The 22,523-nt window shown below is 34.2% G+C and overlaps 1 protein-coding gene across 9 annotated transcripts in view; it reads left to right on the plus strand.

Annotated features, from left to right (window-relative positions):
- The window catches only part of LOC135215651 (semaphorin-1A-like), a 413,230-nt gene extending 390,919 nt beyond the window's left edge, over positions 1 to 22,311 (plus strand). For 3 of the 9 annotated variants that reach the window (XM_064250573.1, XM_064250575.1, XM_064250577.1), the window contains 13 exons: positions 1,387 to 1,474; positions 1,728 to 1,859; positions 2,311 to 2,544; positions 3,120 to 3,322; positions 5,856 to 6,001; positions 6,176 to 6,310; positions 6,443 to 6,613; positions 6,874 to 7,004; positions 8,012 to 8,059; positions 8,648 to 8,749; positions 9,600 to 9,836; positions 12,772 to 12,967; positions 19,457 to 22,311. In XM_064250573.1, the coding sequence (XP_064106643.1) occupies positions 1,387 to 1,474; positions 1,728 to 1,859; positions 2,311 to 2,544; positions 3,120 to 3,322; positions 5,856 to 6,001; positions 6,176 to 6,310; positions 6,443 to 6,613; positions 6,874 to 7,004; positions 8,012 to 8,059; positions 8,648 to 8,749; positions 9,600 to 9,836; positions 12,772 to 12,967; positions 19,457 to 19,625 (1,992 nt within the window). In that variant the 3' untranslated portion in view covers positions 19,626 to 22,311. Of the gene's footprint in view, positions 1 to 1,386; positions 1,475 to 1,727; positions 1,860 to 2,310; positions 2,545 to 3,119; positions 3,323 to 5,855; positions 6,002 to 6,175; positions 6,311 to 6,442; positions 6,614 to 6,873; positions 7,005 to 8,011; positions 8,060 to 8,647; positions 8,750 to 9,599; positions 9,837 to 12,771; positions 12,968 to 17,471; positions 17,621 to 19,456 lie in introns of all 9 variants that reach the window. The other 6 variants (XR_010314748.1, XR_010314749.1, XM_064250574.1 and 3 more) reach the window with 6 other exon arrangements.
- Positions 22,312 to 22,523: the final 212 nt, after the last annotated feature.

The raw sequence follows: 22,523 nt of genomic DNA on the forward strand, positions 1-22,523 counted from the left end.
ATCAAATATTTCTTGTCTGTAAATGAAATGAACACATAGCGAAGCAGGGTCTTAACATAGAACATGAAGTAAGTTTGTACTTGGTGTTAGTTTTATCCTTCCTGGCCCCCTCCCCACGCCCCAAGTTATGCTCGACCCTTTTTAACGAATATGAATTACAGTACAGGATAAAGCCCCCCCACCCCCCCCCCCCCCCCCCCCCCCCCCCCCCCACACCACCACCACCACCACCACCACCACCACCACTGTTATATGAAAATAGATATTGGTTGAATTTCTGCGAATGTCAACTTCACAAACGTCTTGCACATTATACTGTGGTTATCAGATTTTGGTTTGCTTTCATGCTCTCATGTCAACCTCTTCAAATGCTAAGGAATTATTCATAAGTCGTTTTTTTTGGGGGGTGTTGAAGATTTATGAAATTGAAATGACTGAAATAACACAACACTCCAATTCTCCTGTAATTTAATACAGCCATCGTTATTTGACATAAAATTTTCATAATTTTGTGTGCACTACAACACTTGTGTCTATTAACTTGTATTAATCAGTTTGATTATACTCTTCCACGACGGTGATATATTCAGTTTAATTACCTGTACTCTTCCACGACAGTGAATTCTTTTAATTAAAACAGAATGCTGTAGGTGTTGTCAAATGTTTGGTATCTGTGTCTTACAAGAAAATGCCTTTCTTTGAAAGTTTAGGGAGATGTGATTTGTTGTTGGTCTATTAAATAGACAGACTGCATCAGCCTTTTGTTTCACCATATTGAACTGTAGCAAATATCAGCAGCAGTTTTTTTTTATCAGTTTTGAAATGTATTAATTTCCCAAAGTAAAAGAATACTAGCCAATAAGAAAAAGGAATGAATCTTCTTGACTGGGAGGCGATTGTCTGTTTCTTCCCTTGGCAGTCTCCCCAAAATCTAGGAGATTGCGAGAGCTAGAAGAGCAGAAGGCTATTGTGAAGATACAAAGGGCAGAGAGTAGGTCATTTAAGAGGCAGCCCTGAAGAAGGCGAAGAAAGGAAAGGCTCCCTTTTGGCATTCATTCCTGGTCAATGAGAACTAATCTTTTACTCCTTTGCATTTGTTTCGTTCGTGATTCTCCTTGTTTTATATTGACGTAGGCTGCTGTGAGAAGAGGGATACGTACGCGAATTGACTCGTACCCATCAGGGACAACTGCATTTCATCTCTCCTTTATACAATATTTTTTTATTAGGGTTAACCGATAGGAACTTACAAAAGTTTTTTTATTATGGTTAACAGATGAGAACTTTAAATACTCATTTAGCAACAATTTTCAATGTCAAGGAACTGAAATGTTAATTGGCTATTTAGTCATTAGAACGTTGATAAAAGATGCTTTCTATCCTCAGAATGACGGGAGTTTTAACTTCACCGTACTCAGCGGTGCAGGGATGTGCCCATATGATCCTAGACACAACTCCACCTTCGTTTATATTGGTAATGCAACTTTGACAAGTTCTGCTAGTTTGTAAAATGATACAATATTAAGGTATTCACTTGTGGTAATCTCCAAATTACGTTATTGAGCCTTTATAGTTAAAGTTATTTGTAGGCCACAGGAATTTAAAGCATAATCATGAGCTTTGGAAATAAATTTGAATAGAATTTTAAGTTTCAAGAATATGTGCCAATGAATGGCAGTCATTAGAATTCCTTGATATATTGTTAACTAGTTTTTACTATTTCTCAGACAACGAGTTGTACTCAGGCACTGTAGCAGACTTCCAGGGCACCATTCCTCTGATATTTAGGCATCCCCTCAAACAGGAGCATAATGAACACGCCTTGAAGACAGATCCTAACGATTATAAGCAATTGAATGGTAAGTATATGCCACCATTTCTCTATGATAATGATTTTCGTGAACTAATAAACTTAGTGTTGATATTTTTCCGTGAATACATAATGTTTTTTGGGGGGATCTTTCCCAGATAGTGACCCCCAGAGGTTTTCGGTGGCCGTTATCTAGGACTGATATTTCTTGAGTGTCACTATTCAGATGATAATTATGTTCTTTCGTTTATGTTTTTACTGTCGTCCACAACGGGCTTGTGCTAACCACACCGCAAAGGTGGATACATACCTGGTTAAAAATCGTGGGGGTCAGCTGTCTATAAAAGATCCGTTTTCTGGAATACCAATTTCATCTGTAGACCTTGGCAGACTACATTGTTCGCGCCAAGGAACTTTTCCCTCGTAGCCACATATATGATTGGTAACGCTATATATGATTGGTAACGCTGTACTAATATTTGGTGTTTCCTCCCACGCAGCTCCAGACTTTGTACATTCCTTTGACTATGGAGAATTTGTCTTCTTCTTCTTCCGTGAGACGGCTGTGGAATATATGAACTGTGGTAAACGAGTGTACTCGAGAGTAGCTCGTGTATGTAAAGCTGACAAAGGCGGGAGCCAGTTAAGGTTCAAAAGTTCATGGACTTCATTCCTTAAAAGTAGGCTGAATTGCTCAGTACCTGGCGAATATCCGTTTTACTTTGATGAAATACGTAAGTATTTTCGATTCTATTTGTTTAATAGTATTTTCAAAGTGTTTTAATTAGTGTTTAAATCGTATACATATGAAGTTCTTTCATACAAGAATTAAATATATCTGTTGTTGCAGTTCTCTGTATGAAAGTTAGGAAAATATCACAACTGAATTTGATTTTAACTACATTGTATTTTTTTATATTGCAATATAAACATTCATAACATTGTCAGCTTTGGATATTATGATAATTTAGAAATAATCCAGGCAATTCGATATATATATTATATATATATATATATATTATATATATATATATATATATATATATATATATATATGTGGTGTGTGTGTGGGTGTGTCTGTCTGTGTGTGTATATATATATGTATATATGTAGTATATATATATAGTATATATATATATATTATCTATAATTTTAAATATATATAGATTAATAATATATATATATATATATATATATATTATTATATTATATATATATATAATCTATGTGTGTGTGTGTGTATATATATGTATATACTACCGTATATGGTTATTTTATATGTTACTGAAGAAATTTTCAAATTTTATAGAATCCACTACTGACATTATTCCTGGGATGTATGGAGGACAAAAGCATGAACTGATGTACGCAGTCTTCACCACACCTCCAAATTCCATACCTGGTTCAGCCGTATGTGCGTTTTCAATGAGAGCAGTTCTTGATACTTTTGAGGGTGCATATAAGGAGCAAGAAAATTTGAATTCCAATTGGCTTCCAGTTCATCAAAATAAGGTACGGTACTTATGTAGTGAATGACAAATATCCCATCGGAGTAGAGTACGTATATCCATATTTGAGCTGTCAGTAGAGTGCTGTATTGTAATTTCTAACACCTGATTTTATGGCTTTTACTTAACACTTTATATCATTTTTTGACTCTTATATTATCTATTTTCAATCTTTATTCATATTGCAATATTTTATTTAAAGATAGTCTATTATAATTTTTACTGTTATATTAAAACTCCATTATGTTTATAGTAATTGCCACTTTATTGTTTGTTCTCATATATTTTATCTTGAGAGAATAAGCAGATGATTTTGAGAATGTAAACATGAAATTACTCGAATTTTGTAATACTGAGTGATAATTTTATTCTGTGTTGTGTTCTGTGTTACTGATGATGATACTTACAGTAAATGTAGCTGATGATTTTGAGAATGTAAACATTACCAGAGTGCAAATGGGGCATAACTACAATGTTCTTAATTTTACAATATTCTACTATTTTTTTCTTTGTATATTATCATCATTACTGATGATGATTTAGTACTATACATTCCTTATCAGTATATCCAATAATAAATAGAGCTTCCCATTGCCACTGAACTTAGCAATAACAAAGGGCAGTAAGACATTACTGCTGGGTAATAATAATAATAATAATAATAATAATAATAATAATAATAATAATAATAATAATAATAATAATAATAGATTATATCTTCAGCCCAAGGCCATGTACATGGCATAGACAGTAACATACTCGACCTAGATACATAAGATAACATGAAAAAAAGATTAATCTGCAATATCCACACTTGCTGAAGTAGTATAAAAGATGGTAATCAAAATACATAATGGTAATAACAGTAATTATATTTAGAATAGTAAAAAAGAAAACATTAAAGATGATAACAATTAGAGTGTAGATTGTGTATAATTAAATTTTAGCTAGGGACCTTAGGTGGCTACAGTAGTCAGGTCCAGAAGGCTAAGTACAAAAATTGAATGTAGCAAAACTATATTGATAATAATCACAGTAATAATGAAAAAGGAAAATACCAGTAATAATAATAATCGTAGCAATATAATAATAATGGCAGATTCTGCAGATGACACTGCAGAAACAGAGATTAGACAAACGCCTCATTTTCCCATCTCCAACAATTTAGATCTTCTTGCCTCACTGCTTAGGATGCTTTGTATGGATATTGTTTGCCTTACAATGATTTTTAAATCGTCCTGGTGGTTTTCTGTGAACATGTGTGGCAGAGTGATAGCGAGGAGGGTTTGTGAGGTGTCTCAAAATGTCATTGTGAATGACAGTGTATGTCTCATGGTCTGTTGGGTGTAGTTCGTGCACATGGAGCACCATAGATACTGTAGTAATATGAGCAGAAGAGCAGCAGTTTCAAGTCTTGGTGACAGAAGGCAAACCTCTTTGCAATCATGTTGCCAGTTTCACATAGTTTACAACACCTCTGTTCTATGTCTGCCATATCTTTTAGGTCGTGATCATGTAACCCATAGTATACGGAAATTCGTGCACGAATTCCAGCCGATGATTTCCAAGGAAAATTTTTGGTTTTGCAATATGCTTAAGTTATCTCAGGTGCAGCGACATGCACTAGGTCTTGGTTTCATTGTATAGGATATCAAATTCCTCTGCATATTGGTGGCAAGTGTCATGAGTTGTTGGATGCCTTTCACTGATGGGGAAATAAGAACCATATAGTTGGCGTAACAGAGGTTGCTTATAGTCGTTTCATTGACAGTGCATCCGATTGGGAGTGAGTTCAGTTTGACCTTCAGGGCATATATGTACATATTAAAAAGGTATGGTGAGAGAATGCCCCCTTGCCGAAGCCTGATTAGGGAGCTGATGGTGTACGACAATACGTTACCCTATTAGACACAGCATTGCTGTGCGGAGAACCAGCAATATAAAATGCCAATTAAATATAGAGGTGTGCTTCTTTTTTTGCAGCTTCAGGAAGAGCTTCGGGTAGTTTACTCTGTAATTTTAATGTTCCATATTACTCATGACATTCACACATGCCATTTCTTATGAGAACATGAAGAAAGGGTAGTTTCCCATGCATGAACCCCTTTATTTCCAGTGATTCTTGCCAGGAAATTATGATTTAGTTTAGTTTACAGCTGAAGCGCGAGATGCACTGGAATACTCTTATTTACGAAAAGTTCGGTTTTTTATTTTCTTTTTTTTTTTACTTCAGTTGTAATTACAAATGGTCTTAAGTCACATAGGTCATAAGTCTTGACCATTAGTATTGTCCTCATCACTCATGCTCTCCTCTTGCTTATGTTATATTGGGGTCTTGGTGAATGGAAGTTATTTCCTCAAATTCAAAATATGCCTGTAATCTGTAGTTAAATTGATATGAGTAGATGGAGTGTGTTCTTGTTGTAGTGAGTTACACATTTCAGAAGCTGACACAAAGAGCAATATTCGTTACCAGTATAACAATTAGTTATTGATACTGTAAGATATCAGGTATTGCAAATTTGAACTTACTCCAGGTACCAGATCCTCGTCCAGGTAGCTGTGTAGAAGATAGTCAGACGTTGCCCGAGTTCAACATAAACTTTGCAAATACTCACCCACTCATGGATGAAGCTGTTCCAGCATTCTTTGGTCGTCCTCTTTTAGTGAAAGCATCCTTTAAGTAAGTGTATGGTCCTCTTTGTAAGTCCTTTATTACAACTACAAATTTTTCCATTATTACTGAACTAACTTGTTGTACAATAACATAGTAAACTTCTAATTTTTTGTACTTTTATTGTCAGTATTTCCACAAGACTGGTTTCTCAGACGATACTGAAACTTCGTGTTGTTACAGGTATCGATTCACAAAGATTGCTGTGGACCCCCAAGTCGTCTTACGTGATGGGAAGACAGTTGATGTTCTGTTTGTTGCTACAGACAGTGGAATAATCTTCAAGGCAATTAATGCTCAGGCTTCAGAAGGAATAGAGTAAGCATTTGAAAAAAAGACCACTATCCAAGTTACCATATTAAAAGAATTTTTCAAGTAATATATATCTATGAATATATTAGAAATTTTATTTGAAATTTTTTATGTATGTCCTTTTTTTTTTTTTTTCAGTAAAATTGAACCTGTTATCATTGAAGAGATTCAGGTATTTGAAAAACCTGTAGCAATTGTGAACATGCAGATAGCTCAGCAAACTGGTGGAGAGAGCAAGCTTATCATCATCACAGATGATGAAGTGAAGTCCATAGAGCTACACCGGTGTTATAGAGCCACTACATGCAGGTAAGTTTTTTACGCCCTTCATAATTACTTTCTGTAGTAGCGTAATAATGAGGCATGCTTGTTATAATCAGACAGTTGCAGAGAACTGAATATTTCATATTTGGTATATCTATAACAAGAATGATCTTGTTTTACCCAGGTTATTATGACTTCTTTATGGTTTTGTTAATATGTTTGCTGATCTGAAATAATATTAACCAATATTAGTCAATAAAGTATCAGAAAGTGTTCTTAGAACTCATGCCCACTGCCTCTTACAGTTCTTGTGTAGGACTACAAGATCCATATTGTGCATGGTTTGAGGGTGATGGAAAATGTGGGGGACTCGGTGCACAGTTCAAACCCCCAGTCTTCCAGAATATCTCTGGTCATCACTTTCAGTGCCCAGACAGTAAGTCCATTGTTTTCTTTTTAATGGCTTGGCTATTTATTTATTCTATAAAATAGTAGATATATATGTGAGTGGCAATTATAAACTACTATACCCTCTTCATCTCATTTTAAGCTTAATTGTTTGTGAGGCTTAGCTCTATGTTTTGTTTTTTTAAACCTCAGTGTCTTGTCTACTTTCTGCTAGTTAGTATTTTTATACTTTTAATGTAATAGATATGCTTAAAAGTTTGTATTAACTAAATATTTAAGCACAGAATTGTAAATACTGTAACTATATTTTTATTATATTGAATAAGTACAATTCAGTACCGTATACATTGATTACTTTGATTTATTTTTTATTTTTTAAGATGAAAAAATCCATGTAATATGATTATTTTCTGTGGTTTGATACAATTTTTTATCTCTTAGTTACTCTTGATATGTACGTAATCATATGAGGCTCACTACAAAATTCCATTAGCTTTAGGTACTTAGTTTAGGTACCAAATTTCGGTGGCAGAAAAAGTTTATTATCTAGATTTACTGGTATTTACCAAAGCATTGTTTCATTAAGGTCTCATCAAGTTTAATAGGATACCATTATAAATTTACTCTAAAGGAAGTACATATTAGGACACACAACGGCTTTAATTATTTTTATGAAAAGTACTTTTTACGTAGCTGTTTATATTTCAAGGTTAAGTGTAATGTACATGTGTGTGGATTATAAACATGTTCCACTTGTCAATAGAGTTTACAGTACTAGAATTAATGACAGTATCATAGCATGGAAACTAGTAATTTTTTTGGCATTTTTATTCAGCAGCTTTACTGGTATTTAAGTTACCAGTGTATGTTAATGAAGATTAACATAATTGTATGTACTGTACTGTACTGTATTCAGAAGTTTTTGTTTTTAATCCCCATTCAATTTGTAGATAAAAGGCTGTAGATGAAATGTTTGAATGCCTTATTAGCTGTTTTGATTAGTTGTGTGTTTAGCATGCCCACAATCTATTACAGGCGGTGACAATGAGGTTTACAATCCATCTACCCCAGTCCAAACAACTGGTAAGTTTGTTTTTCATATTGGTATTATTGTGTACACCAAGGTTTTCTTTTTCACCATTTATCTGTTTTTGCCATTAGTCAGCTGATAAATAAAAGTATATTTGTAAAGTGTTGAATTTAAACATTTAAATCACCTTCGTAACTGCATTGACAAGTATGGGAGCCAGTAATTCTGATAGTATTGTTTTTCTTTAAGAGTGTTTTTGCACTCGAGTATTTACCGACAGATTTGTTTTATATACAGTATGTGAGTTAGTTGGAACTGAGTACCACTACTTTTTCTCGGGAACACTGCACCAGATTGCACTTTTATTGATTTCAAATTATCTGTTTAACTCGCACGTCTGTTGTGCACCACAAACCTTGTGTCCTTTCCAATATTATTTAATATGAACTGGTAAGATTTCTGTATTAATTAGGTACTTGAATAATTTGGCATGTGTTCTTACAGCCTTATAGATGAAGTCTTTTTGTGAATATAAATCCTTTTCATGAGTGTTGTTGACTGTATTAATGTTATGGACTAAAACATGGAGTGAGTCTTGGGATATGTCTAATTTGTCCATTGGGGCTGTGCTCCACTCACAGAGGCCCCAAGCCCACCCGAAGTTGAGACGTGTGCCCCATGTGTATGTCCTGAGCCTTCTTCCTCGCGTCCACCCCCTGTTACTGAAGCTATGCCCACAGAGGGTCAGTTGTAGTGTAATCAGATGACATGCATAGGGCAGTTCCTTTTCACCTTGATTGGGAGGAAATTACTTCATTCCCTCAGAGTTTCAACATAAGCTTTCAACTTGAGTATAGGTTCATTGATTCGTGTTTATTAGTGATGGAAAGGAACTGCTAACTGCTATATTACAGTGTATGCTCAAAATTTTGGCCTGAGCAGTAATAATTACATGAATTGCATTTTCAGGTGGAAGATGCTGTAGTTATTAAATTTTATCGTGCATTACTAACCCAGCATGATGTGCTTGTATGATTCATCTTCTATTATGATGTTGTCATTTTGTTTCTCTTAAGTTTCTTTCTTCATTGTATCAAATCATCATCTCAATACTGTTCCAGGACTACAGCATGGGGTTTCAGGTTGAGTTCTACAGTTCATGGTATAAATAAAGGATGGTTTTTACTCCAAGATTGCGACTTATGATGGTGATATCACATTAATGCAGTATGTTCAAGATGAATAGTCATGTTATTTAATGTGAGGCAATTTTGCCTCACATTTGAAAGTTCTAGATAATGTTTTTAATTAGTTTTTCAATTACTAGCTGCTGACTATATTGAAGTGAGGTTGACTTATTTCATGGCTATTCATAAATTTACTGCTTCAATATAGAATCATATATCATTTAGCATTTCATGATATCCTGTTTTAAAGTCATTGCTGTCACTACTGAATGTCTGTTCATTTTGAGGAATTCTTCCATCACAGGGTTACTTCCTGCTTGCATGCTGGTGATGGCATCTATCCAAAGCTTCAATTTTATCTATGATATCCAATAAAATATTATAAAGAAAAATTTTACATTTTCAGGGTCAGTGGATCATTCCACTCTTTATGATCCACCATTGGAAGAGGATTACTCATCCATGGAAAATAACAACAAAATTCCTCCACTGCCACCAGTTAAAGATAGCAATGATAACAACAACAATGTCGCTCCTGGCATACCTCAAGACAGAGAGATGCCTAATGAAATTCTTTTCGGAACTTTAGGAAGAGAGCCCATCGATGAAATTGGCATCGCATATGCTGAAGGTGGCATTACCGGTAAGCCTAGTCCACAATACCTAACAGGCAGGTCATGGGTTGACATCACTAAAATGGTTTAATGTATGGGCTTGACAGACTTGTCCTTTTGGAATGGTAATAGATATTCTTTTATTATTTGTTACCACATTTAGCACTTGTATTATTCGGCTAGTTTTTCTTTTTCCAGGAAGGGAATAACACATTTATTGTTTTCCCTTCCTTACTCATTTGCCCAGTCTTCATAGCACCAGATGTTAAGCCCATATTGAAGTTGCCGTTGGTGTAATTTAACTGACTCACAAACTTAGAATGACTGTCAGCTTTCCACCCACTCTTCATTAAAAAAATAAGGAAATGGACTGACTTTTTTTTACTGGATTACATTCTCTCGACTTCTAACATTTCAGATATCTTTACAATGAAAGAAAGGTTTTTGCGTCACCCTGACCAACTGTTTATTGCCTGCCCTGGCCCAAACTTCATGATATTCACTGACTGCTTGACTTTTTCAATTTTTATTTGCTTTTTTTTTTCGTAGTAGCTGCATGTCTTGTTCTTTTATTTTGCTGATACAAAACCTTTAGCTGTAACGTATCAATTGTACATGCATGCCTAATACTGTACTTTTAATGTCTTGCTCATTTTGTTAGTTTAGCAGTTGCACTATATGTAGGCAGAAAAAGAGAGATGCACTATGATTTGATTTATGCTATTACAGAACCTGCATTATGAAAAATTATTACTGTTATTTGACACTGCACTATTTTAATATTTAATTGCACTAATGTTGCACCTGCATTATTCATCTTCAGTAATTCTTTGTGGACAGATTAGACAGTTAGACTTATGGGCAATAGAATAGTTAAAAGGCATGGCTGTGCTAATGCATTAATTCTCTTAGTGATGTAATTATTCAGTGACATTATTGTACAAACTTTAATTTCAGTATTGATCTCACTTTTACATTTACTACGAGCTAAAGTCTAAGTACTTAGATACTAATAGGAATACATAATCTTTTAAGCCTGACTCTCATTCTCTTGATTTTTACCAATTAATGTAGCAAGTAAAATTGATATATATTTACTGAATACATATTTTAAGGCTTCAAATATTTTACTGATATTTAGTCTAGACAAAATATTTTAATGTAGTAGACTGAACTTTTTAACTATATGGCTTGTTTAGAATATTGTTTCAGTGTTTTGCTTTCCTTCTGCCTGCCTATTCATCTGTTGGAAAAATATTTCATAAATACTGAACCAGCTTAATCCATTCCATATAAAATGTCGAATGTGTTGTCCCATCTGATGTTTTGTGTCAGTGTAAGTTTGTCAATGTAGTTATAGGCCACTATGATACTTCCAGTTATCATTTTTAAATATTTTTCTTTATGTAGACAACGTTTGTGATGTATCTGCCGAGCAGGGTACAGTACTGTATTATAACAAGAAAAATCATTCATTACACACCACCTGACCAATAATTATTATGTTTAGTGCAGCGTATAAATTCTCATTTAACTGCAAGAAGTAAATTATTAATAACATTGCATATTGCATCATTTAAATTATCAAGATGTAAGGCATGTGTAAAACAGGATTTTGAGGTAGTAAATCAAAGACCTTAGCTTAGAATTATTCGTGCGCCTGTAAGGCAGCAAGTTATTCACCAATAAATATCTATAATTTATATAAAAAAAGTGAACCCTGTACGTATTGCCTAAAACATGTTAAAAGCAGTGTCGTCATTGCACTAATTAAAGTGCTGTGTTGTGTCCATTGTGCGCTGCTTGGCATGTTTTGCATTTATATGCTCAGATTTCAAAGATAATTTTAACAGGTGGTGGTGATGGTTGCTTTTGTTGTGTATTTTGGCCATAATCTTTCCTGCTCCTCACATCATTTCTCTAATACTTATGGGCCCAGAAGAAATTATCTGGTAAGGCAGGCAGAATGGACTAGGCTTACAATATTTGCTTAATAGTTAATAATGACTTTAATTCTGTTTTTAACCCTTGATATCTATACACCCTAGAAAGACCGTCAGTATGTTGCTTTCTCCTCTGCTTTTCTGGTTTTTACAGAATATCAAAAGCGCCAACAAGTGGGACCGTATAGTTTAGGACAATAATGGTGTTCTTTGCCTACTTACATTAACAGTTTGTATGATCTTTATATCATTTTAACCAAAATGAAGAGTCCATTGTTTATGATACAAGCTGCGTATGGATGCTAAGATCAACTAATTCTTGTCATAGTCATTCATCATTGTATAACATATCTGATAACATTTTTCAGTCATTTATACTGCCATTACTTTTTTGTACTTTCACTGCAGTGATTTGTGCAAGATTTTGTATGTAGGGACTTCATTAATATTTATATGGATACAGCATAGTATTCTTTATATATTAAATCTTTCAATAATTTCAGAGAAGTTCAGCATTATAACTTCCTTTCAGGGTATACAAAGATACAACCTCCTAGTTTGCAGTGCCTATTCTGTATTATACTATAGTATAATACACAATAGGCATACTGTAGTATACGGAGATTTGGGCATGTATTCCATATATTTATTAATATCTTGTGTATTTTATGCATGCAAGGGCTGTTCATGCTAGGTTTAGCAGCTCTATTTTTACTTTGCTGTGTATTACTATATATTATTTAGCTATTTACAGGGTTTTATTGTTTCTGCAATTTAAGGTGATATCTCATTTCAGGTGTGGTTTAATAAAACAATACCTTTTTCTTTCATAATATTTATGATTATCAGAAAAGACGTGAGAGAATGAGCATTTACGAAGGAATTTCTGTTTCAGATATAGTTTGAAGTTTTGCCACTCCTTGCTATGTTGGAAATCTTGACCCACGTTTAAACTCAAACATCGTTGGGAACAGCTTGTTATCTTCCAAAAAGTAATCAACGGCATATTTTGATTTTTCAGGGCCTGTTGTTGGAGCATCTCTTGAGGGCCCTCCCATCTATTCGGCAGAGACCTTAGCCATTGCTGTAACCACTGCTTGTGTAGCTGCATTGGTCATAGGATTCATTTCAGGTTTCCTTTTCTCTCGAAAGTGCCGGGGGGATGACTATGCTCACACATATTCTGAAACACCATATTTAGATGGAAAGTTAAACAAGTAAGTAATTTTACTTTTTGTTGCCTAATACAGTAATTGCTGCGCTTGAAATCTATGGTGCAACTTGAGTGATGCTGTATAATGTCAGTTTTAATGTGTATTTTTTGAGGAGAAAATAATAGAAAGGCAGTAGTAGCTGGCATGTTTTTATACGAGTCTACATTTTTGTTATGGTGAAACCAAAGAAATGGAGTCTCACATATGCAGGGCTGTTAAGGTAAAGTTTAACTAGTAGAATACTAGCTTTATGCAGTATCAGTGTATGCCAGGTGAACTTCATAAGAAAAATAGTTTTATGTAAGAGTTTTGCTAAAACCAAAAATATTCATGTTTACATAACATGTCTTTGGCTTATTCAGAGGTAAAACTTTGAGGAAGTTAAAACTTACATCTAAGCAGACTACTCCCTCTAGGAGGCCCAAGAATCTTGGTTGTACTGTTTATTATATGAAATCCATGTTGCTGAAGGAGTGTGTGAAGAAAGGTGATAAATTTTAAACATAAATACATGTATAATCCATTAGATGCGAAACTTCAGAAAAAACTTGTTGTTACAAACTGACCATTAGCAAGAAAAATTTAGAAGGACTTCCATATAATGTGCCAAGTTAATTATATCTTAGTTTAACCAGATCGCTGAGCTGATTAACAGCTCTCCTAGGATTAGTTATTTTTACGTGACTAGGAACCAATTGGTTACCTAGCAACGGGACCTACAGTTAATTGTGGGATCCAAACCACATTAGTATATCGATAATTGGATTTTTATCACCAGAAATAAATTCCTCTGATTCCCCGCTCATATAATAAATGTGCTACTCGTCTATATTTTCTGGGATTCAGTTCAGTAAGAAAATACCTTTTCATATGGTTGTATATGCTATGTGCAAAGGATTTTGCCAGGAAGTTACATTAGGAAAAATTTTAATATATAATGCTGTTGAGGGAAAGTATTTTGGAGCACACTAAAAGAAAAGTCACTTTTATTTAACTACTCATTAGGACACTCTTTGAAAGTTTGTCATTTGTTAAAGCATTAATTTTTGGGAAGGCTTTTTTTATATCAGACTTCATTTCTGTTCTATTTGTGGAACACATTCATACTTTGATTAACAGACTTAGTCCATTCCAAAAGGCTGTCCGTTAATTGAACTGTCCTTAAACCTTATAAATTTTCCTAAAGAATTAATGAGAATTGGATTAATCTGTTTCAGACCCCAAAAATACAACAAATAGAAACATTCCAACAGAATATAACAAGCTTAGCATACAAAGTTGATACAAAAAAACCAAGTAAATAGATGGAATAAAACTGCAAATTACTTCTTGTTACCAGAGGTGAAGACAAGGCAAGATTTAATTGTTTGGGAGTCCCCTTTCATTAAAATGGCAGGCAACTGTGTTTCCAGAATTGCATCTCTTCTCTTTCTACTTCTTTTTTCCTAGGATTCATTGCCTCTCTCACTAAAGCTGAGCAGTCCAATGATATTTGTTTTGCCAGCATTTTAAAATGTTCCTAAAGTGAGTGATGGCATTTTCATTCGGTCAGGGGTTTATAACATGGTTTGTTACAGCTTTGTCAGGATGATAATTTTGCGCACATTTTTTTTAATTAATGAAAAAGGGACATCATCCTTTCCTCCCTCGTCTTCTCCCTTTTGCACACATTTCTTCTTAATGAACAAAAAATGTTATTCCTTCCCTCCTCTAATAAAACCACTTATTCAGAAATACAGTATCAAGTTCAGCCTTGCTGGCATTTCTTGCCTTCTTAGGGGCCATTATGTCACTCAGAAATACAGTATCAAGTTCAGCCTTGTTGGCATTTCTTGCCTAGGGGCCATTATGTCTTATGTTTGGTTACTAGAATTGCACAAAAGCCACACTCACATAGGATGTAGTTTGTCAGAGCTGTGCACTGAGCAAAATCCACACATAGACTGAACCCTTCCCTTTGTTGTAGCTGGGAATTGCACAAATGTGAACTACCTAATCCCAATTATAGTTATCTTTGTTCTTAAACTTAGCAAACTCCTAATAATGCAGATTTTAGATTTAGATTAGATTTAGATTTATCTTCCCGCCACTGACCAGTGGCATAAGGCTGATACAGTTTCTCTCCATCTGTCTCTATCCCGAGCCATTTCCCTCGCTTCCTCTAAGTTTGGATTTCATCCTCAAGATCCCTGACAATTATGTCTATCCACCTCGTTCTTGGTCTACCCAGCGGTCTTCTTCCTATTTGTACTGCTCTCAGTGCTCTCCTGGGGTCTCTATTCTCTTCCATCCTCTCAACATGTCCAAACCATTTCAGCCTTCCCCTCTTCAACCTGGTACTGACTGGCCTTTGCCTCAATCTCACCCTGATGTCTTCATTTCTAACATAATATCCCATCCTTTAATGCCAAGTATTCTTCTCAGCAGCTTCATCTCAAAAGCATCCAACTTTTGTTTTTCTCCTCTGTTCTGGTCAGTGCCCAGGTGGTGGACGAGCCATACATCAGGACTGGTAGTACTACTGCATTGAATATTCTCATCTTAGTTCTCAAGCTGATTTCATGCCTCGACCAAACGTTTTTTCTCAGAACCTCAAAAGCTCTTGCTGCTCCTAGTTTTCTTCTTTGTATATCTTCAATTTGCCTCCCGTCTGCTTTACCACACTTCCCAAGTAAACAAACTTCTCAACTTGCTTGAGTTCCTGTCCTCTGATTGTCATATCCTCCATGTGCACCCAATCATCATCCTTACTCACAACCATGATCTCGCTCTTCTTTGTGCTGATGTTCAAGCCAAAATTCTGTGTCTCTGTCTCCATCCTCATTACCATACCTACCAGCACCAGCCACGTATCAGCAACCAACGCAACATCATCAGCAAAGTCCAAATCCATAAAAACTTCTCCACCAATACTAGCAGATTTTACTTGGGCAAAATGTCCTTCACTCTTTAGTGCCAAATACAAACGGTCATTCATTTATGCACAAACAAACGAGTGTGTGCAATCGTTAAGTAAACGCCCACACACAAAGTCAGGTTTGCACATTCATCAGTTGTCCTCAGCTCAACGAGACGACATGAATGATAGCGCAGCTTTTATAAGAGAGTATTCTTGCTCTTGAAAGCTACGATTCCAAGAAAACCAGTTGTGGATAAAGGACTGGTATGTAGAACACTCTAGATTTACTCATGGTAATCTCCTAAAAGAATTATTGATGTCCTCCCCAAAGGATTATGAGAACTTTTTACACATGGATCATTTTATATTCGCCAATTTTCTAGACAAAGTTATGCCACTGGTCAAGATAGAAGATACAAATGTGAGGGATGCAATATCGGCAAGTGCCAGACTTTCAAGTACCCTTCTATTTCTAGCAACTAGTCAGTCATTTGATGTGCTGAAGATTACCACAGCAATATCTCCTCAGAGCCTTTGATGCAAAATTATGAAAGTATGTACCGCTATCGTATCTGTGTTGAAGGTTTATATTAGGGTAGGTATATCTGATTAACCATAAATGCAATGGATAAACTTTTATTCACATAAACCTATAATGGAAAATGACTCAGAACAAAATTCATACGCTTAATTAAATTATATACTGTAAATTTATTAGATACTTATTATTTAAGTAAATGCACATTGAGGATAACAATATGAAAATAAAGAATATTAAAATTAATGTAAATATATCAAATATGGATAATTTTTACATGTACTAGATATTATATGATATTTAACCTTTTGCCTCCCAGATATAGAAATCGTTGAGCAAAACCATTGACATTTTATGAAAATATTTTATTGCCATAAATATACATCTGCAGAAAAAGTTTTGTATATTACTTAAAAGTTGTCCCGAGTTTGGCACTGTTCCCATGTGGGAACGCTGGAAATACGTATGCTGAAATTTGCTGTATTTTACCAAATTTTCAAAATTCATACATAAACATTATAGTAACCATTTTTCTTTTTCTACTTGGCAACAATTTAAGAAAGTAACAAATAACATGCCTTTATTTTCAATGTTGCAAGTGTAGCCCCTCACAAACAAATTTATTTTGACAGTGTGGTAAGTTAATACACACACTGTACCTTAATCAAAATTTAATCGGACTAGGCATTTAGTACGTTGGTATTTTGCATTTTTCTTGCAAGCAATGCATCTTCCTTGCTTGCAACTCTGCTTTATATGGCCACTGCGATCATAGTGATTGTTTATCAAAGTACTAGACAGTGTTTATATATATATCATCTGATCAAGTTCAAGGCTTTTCACCATTAGTGACCTTCTTTAATTCCCTTCTGTAATTTGAGCAGAAAGTTTATTTTCCCGAACAACCATGGCTCTCTAAGCGTTTGGCTCTATTTCCTAAAATTTGTCAATCAGTTTGGTATATCATTCAAAATTTAACACCCTGTTTTTATAAGACTCACTTTTAACCTTCCACAAGACCAGTAGATCATGATAAATGTCCAAAAACTTGGACCAAAATTCCTCATCAGCAGCTCTGCTCGCCGTGACGACTCAGGCTTAAATGAGGTGATTGCGCATACATCGCTACAGACAGTACATCATTAATGGGCATCCCTTTGTCCAATAGGAGAAATGCTCAATCACCTACCTTTACCAACGGACAGCAATACACACAATGGTAATGTATGCACAATCACCAGTTTTGTGCATTTATGATTGACCGTCTTATTTGGCACTTTACAGGCTGGCCTATGTATACATTATACAAAACCCCTGACCAAAAAATTCAACCTTGGAAAGTCTACCAATTTAAATTCTAACAACAATTCTGGAAGATTTTGCGCTAGCTACGCTCACATGATATCATAAAAGAGAATATTAAAACCACCACAATCTCTGAGTATACTACTTAAAAAATATTTATGTACAAGAATGAATGATACCTGATTATGTTTATGGTCAAATATATATGAGATATAATGGGATGTGGAGATGTACCTTCTCACATGAAATCTCATGGGAGATTTTTCTTTGAGCCGAGTTGTGAGAGTTGCCAGAAGAGTTGCTGTGGTCATTTATGGCACATTCAAGTGATTTTAATGTTTCCCACCAAATTCCTTCAAATATCATGGCACAAAACAAGGATTATCATATGATATGGGCCAAAAGTTTTCATATGCAGTTATTGGATATCAAAAGATACCTCCTGTCTATAGGAGCTTACACAGGAGGGGTTATGCTATGAAAAGATTTAATTGGAAGAATATTAGAAACATTAATTTTAGCCATATTTTATAGTTAGTTTAAAGTTATCTTTATCAGAAATATTCAATAATTAAAAACACATTTAGCCATATTTTATAATTAGTTTTAAGTTTCTTTTATCATAAATATTCAATCATTAAAACAAATACGTAGGTGAAAATGATTTTAGAAAGTGAAGAATGAAAATGGATAACAATTTTCCAAATGCTTGATCCCCAAGTAGATTTTTTCCTCTAAGACATGTCTGGTTATTGCTTAAGAGTCATGAATTTGATGTAAAATTTAGTATTTTTCAGCAGGATTGGTTGGTCTGCTACTACTGAAATAACCCTTTGTGACAAATATTCCCTTAAGTGAATTGTCATCTTGATTAAAGTTTTCAAAATCTTGCATTTACAATGCAAGATATTGCATGTTGAGGAAGAGTTCAGTTGGTAGCATGTTACATTACGATGTATTCCTTATACAAGACATATTATGAAGTTTTGTTTCTCTCAAGCTGTCCATTAAGTGTCAACTTCCAACATATCTTGTAATCCATATTTTTTCATCATTGTATGATAGTGTCATTCTATAGCACCCCACAATATGTATCCTTGAATGCTTAAATGTAACAGTTTCTCCTTAGTTGTTCTCTCTCTCTCTCTCTCTCTCTCTCTCTCTCTCTCTCTCTCTCTCTCTCTTCTCTTCTCTTCTCTTCTCTTCTCTCTCATATTCTACAGCGTAATTCCCCGTCATCTTCAGTGACACATCATGTTTGAATTCTGTGGCAAACCTATCATGCACAGTACAATTACTTAGTGTCAAGTTTCATTTTGATTTTATTTTGCAGCACAGAATATGTTAGGAAGAAAGGACAGATTTAAAGGAGCTTTTCACAAAATTTTAAAGAATCCCCCCCCTTTTTTTTTAACCGTTATAGGTGTTTAACGTGAACCATTTTTCATGGTTTTAGTGATAATAAAAAAAGTTAGGAATAAAATAGGTGAAAGAAGAAAAGGCAAACATTTCAAACAAAAAATATATGTTAGCATTTTAATTTTTAAAGCAATTTACTGCTTGCTTATTTTTTTCCCCTGAACTGAAAATCACTGTTGTCCTATTTTTGGCATTTATGGGCATACAATATTCTACTGAACATAAGGTGAAAGTATAAGTTAAACTAATCCTTTGTATAATAATAATATTTGATTCATATAATTTATTCACTGATGTGTAGTTTTATTAACTTTTTTTCTTTTTATTTCAGGAGAGATAATTTGGTTCCTGCCGCGGACCCAAACATGTATACGGCCAACAACAAACACATCAATAATCTAGTGACGAATTATAATCCTAAAAATATTAATGGTAAATCAAATACAAATACCACAACTGATAGCAAGCTCCTGAAGCCAGCTAAGTGTGCGTACATATGAGTAAGGAAGTCACTTTTGTTGTTGGCCTTTATAAATGTATAATCTTCATGTGATGTCATGACACTGGGTGTTTTTCCCCAAAATGGCACAGTAACCCTTACTTCATAAACAGGCTCCCTTTAAGTTTTGGGTAAGTTTGTGATGGAGATGGGAAAAATTTAATGACTATTTTCTTTATTTCCATCTTTGATGGAAGTGAGTAATTTCCTTTGCTGGTGTATTAGCTTCAAGGCTGTGCTAAAAAGAATGCATAACAAAGGAAATGCCCATAAAGTGAGAAGAAACATGGTTGAAACAGAAGGAAATGAAAATACTCCAAACAGGACTTCCTGGACCTGATCATTTTTCATTTTAGCCTAAAGTTTTTAAGCCCGCTTGACAAGGAGAGCCAGACATTCCAATCCATTATCGAGCATGAATGTGTTGGCCCTGAAGTGGAAAGTTTGCGAGGACTGCACATATGCAGAGATAGATATCCAGAAGTGTTTTGGTAGACTGGAATAGTGAGTGAATTACATGATTGTAAGGAAAGTTCTGTGAACCGTATGACCCAGGTATAGTAGCCTTAGTATGTTCATATTATTTGTTCGACCATTCTGAGATATTTTAATGGAAACAAGTATTTTACATTTAATAAAAGAATACTATGTCAGAAGTATTTTACATTTAATAAATGAATACAATGTCAATAAAACCATGAATCTTGTAAATAAATTCTGAGTATGTGTGCTGCAAAAACATAATACATAAAAAATTGCTACAATGTTTACACTATATCTACAGTATATATGGAATTATTATATTATTGGCAGCTGTTTAGACCCTGTTAAAATGTTAGCATATATTGCAGATCTGTTGGGTATGTGGTGTGAAAGCTACACTCCCATAAATAAGAGCAATTTTTTATAATCCTATTTTAATGTTAAAAGTTGGAATGTTCAAAATGTTGCTTTGAAAATTCCTGTTAATTAAATGATTGGACATTAATTATCAGTTCTGAAAACAAATGAAGAATCACAGTAAGGTTTATATTGCTTCCTTCCATGGTAAAGCACAGTAAGATTATATTGCTTCCTTCCAAGGTAAAGAATAAGTGGAACTTTGATTAGATCTAAATAAATTTTAAGGCTAGTATCAGGTCGTAAATAGGGATCAAACAAGCAGAAGTGGTATAGATTATGTACCTTATATTGTGTTAATGAGGCTCTTTGTTAGGCTTGAAGCATTAGTGTGGAAATTTTTAGTAAAAGTATAGAAAGGTGCTAACCATAACTGCATTTTGGCAGACTTTTTATACTGCATGAAACCCACCTTTAAGTATTCAGTATTATTGTTCTTGAATTGACAATGGGTATCTGCTAATAGTCAGATTGATGGCTAAAGATGTATGCTGAAGCACATGAAGTTCTCGAGAATATGAAAGCATCCTGCCGCATATGAGAAATGTTAGCAAACAGCTTAGGTGCCTACAAAATACCCTGTAGCTACATATATTGTGTGTTGCATCCATAGTAACGCCTTAAAACATGAATAAGTTAAGAATCAACTTGTTGCAACACTGTTGTCTGTATATGTTGTTTTAAGTGTGTGTACATTTGCCATTGTTGTATATAGAATGAGAAAGACTGCATGCATGACCGGGTGAATGCACAGTGCAAGTGTTCAGTGCTGACTGCACTGTGAATAAAATGAGCATTGTTTGAATGTGAATGGACAATATCTGTTCTTAATATATTAATAATGTTGAGCTTCCCAGTGGCACTGGCTGATGGAGCAATGATAAAACTTCATGATTGTCCATTTTTTGTCAGTTTATGCTATATGACCTTTTAATTCTTGAAAGAAATATCATTAATTGTATGTACGGTATTCATAAAGACAAGATTATTTTTGCTCGTGTTCAAAGAAGCTTCTCATTTTTTAAAGCTGATGATTTGACAGCTTCCTACTGACTATAGTTTAAGGTTCATGGTGACTCACAAAATGTAATCTCAATATGGGGTGCACATGTGCATATTTCTCAGTGTTTTGATCATTATGATGAAAAATTAGCTTCTTATTTAACAAGAGTAACAGTGTGACCCCTACTTTGAGGCTGTAAATTCCATTAACCCTTTCTCTAATTGTACATGTCAAGGATGGATTTTCAGATACTTATGGAGCAAAAATTATATCTTTAGCCTGACAAAGTAGTGCCTTGATAATGTAAAGATAAAATGTCCCATATTGGGTGAGCTGAGACTGTTTTATAAATAGGGAAATTTATTTTCTTCTTGTTAATTTAACTGAAAGCAAAAGCAGTCCTGTAAAATTGTGTAAATTTTTTTTTTAAGAATTAATTTTAGGCACTTGAAAGCAATTGGTTTTGCAATGTTATAATTATGTACAGAAAATTATTGTGTCGTAGCTTAGCTTATTGGTTTTCCATCTTACATTACTTACTTTTATGAAACCCGTCCCATGCATATTGTTTGGGTCTTATCACTCTGCATTTAGTGAAAATAACCTAATCAGTGCTCATTGTCAAATCTTCAGTCTTAGGCTAGGTTTGTATATATATAAATATATATAAATAATTTTAGTTCATTTTGTATAGAAAAGTCCCCATCATTAGTTCTTTTTACCATGTAATGTAAATATGACCTCAAAGATGATCTATGCAAATTTTTAATAAAAATAAATGAATGATACTTGTATGTGTTGAACCTAGATGATGATTTCAAACTTAATGCTAAAATATAGTATTGTGAAGATTAGGACAACGATAAAGCCCTTTAAGTACTTACTGGCATTACATCATGACCATTTACATAAAAAGACTATATCTCAGTCGTCTTTTAAAAAGAAATACAGTTTTACATCTCAATCTTCTTTGAATAATACAAATTACATAAGAAA

This window comes from Macrobrachium nipponense, chromosome 5 (genome assembly GCF_015104395.2).
Source record: "Macrobrachium nipponense isolate FS-2020 chromosome 5, ASM1510439v2, whole genome shotgun sequence".
NCBI classification, from domain to species: Eukaryota; Metazoa; Arthropoda; class Malacostraca; order Decapoda; family Palaemonidae; genus Macrobrachium; species Macrobrachium nipponense.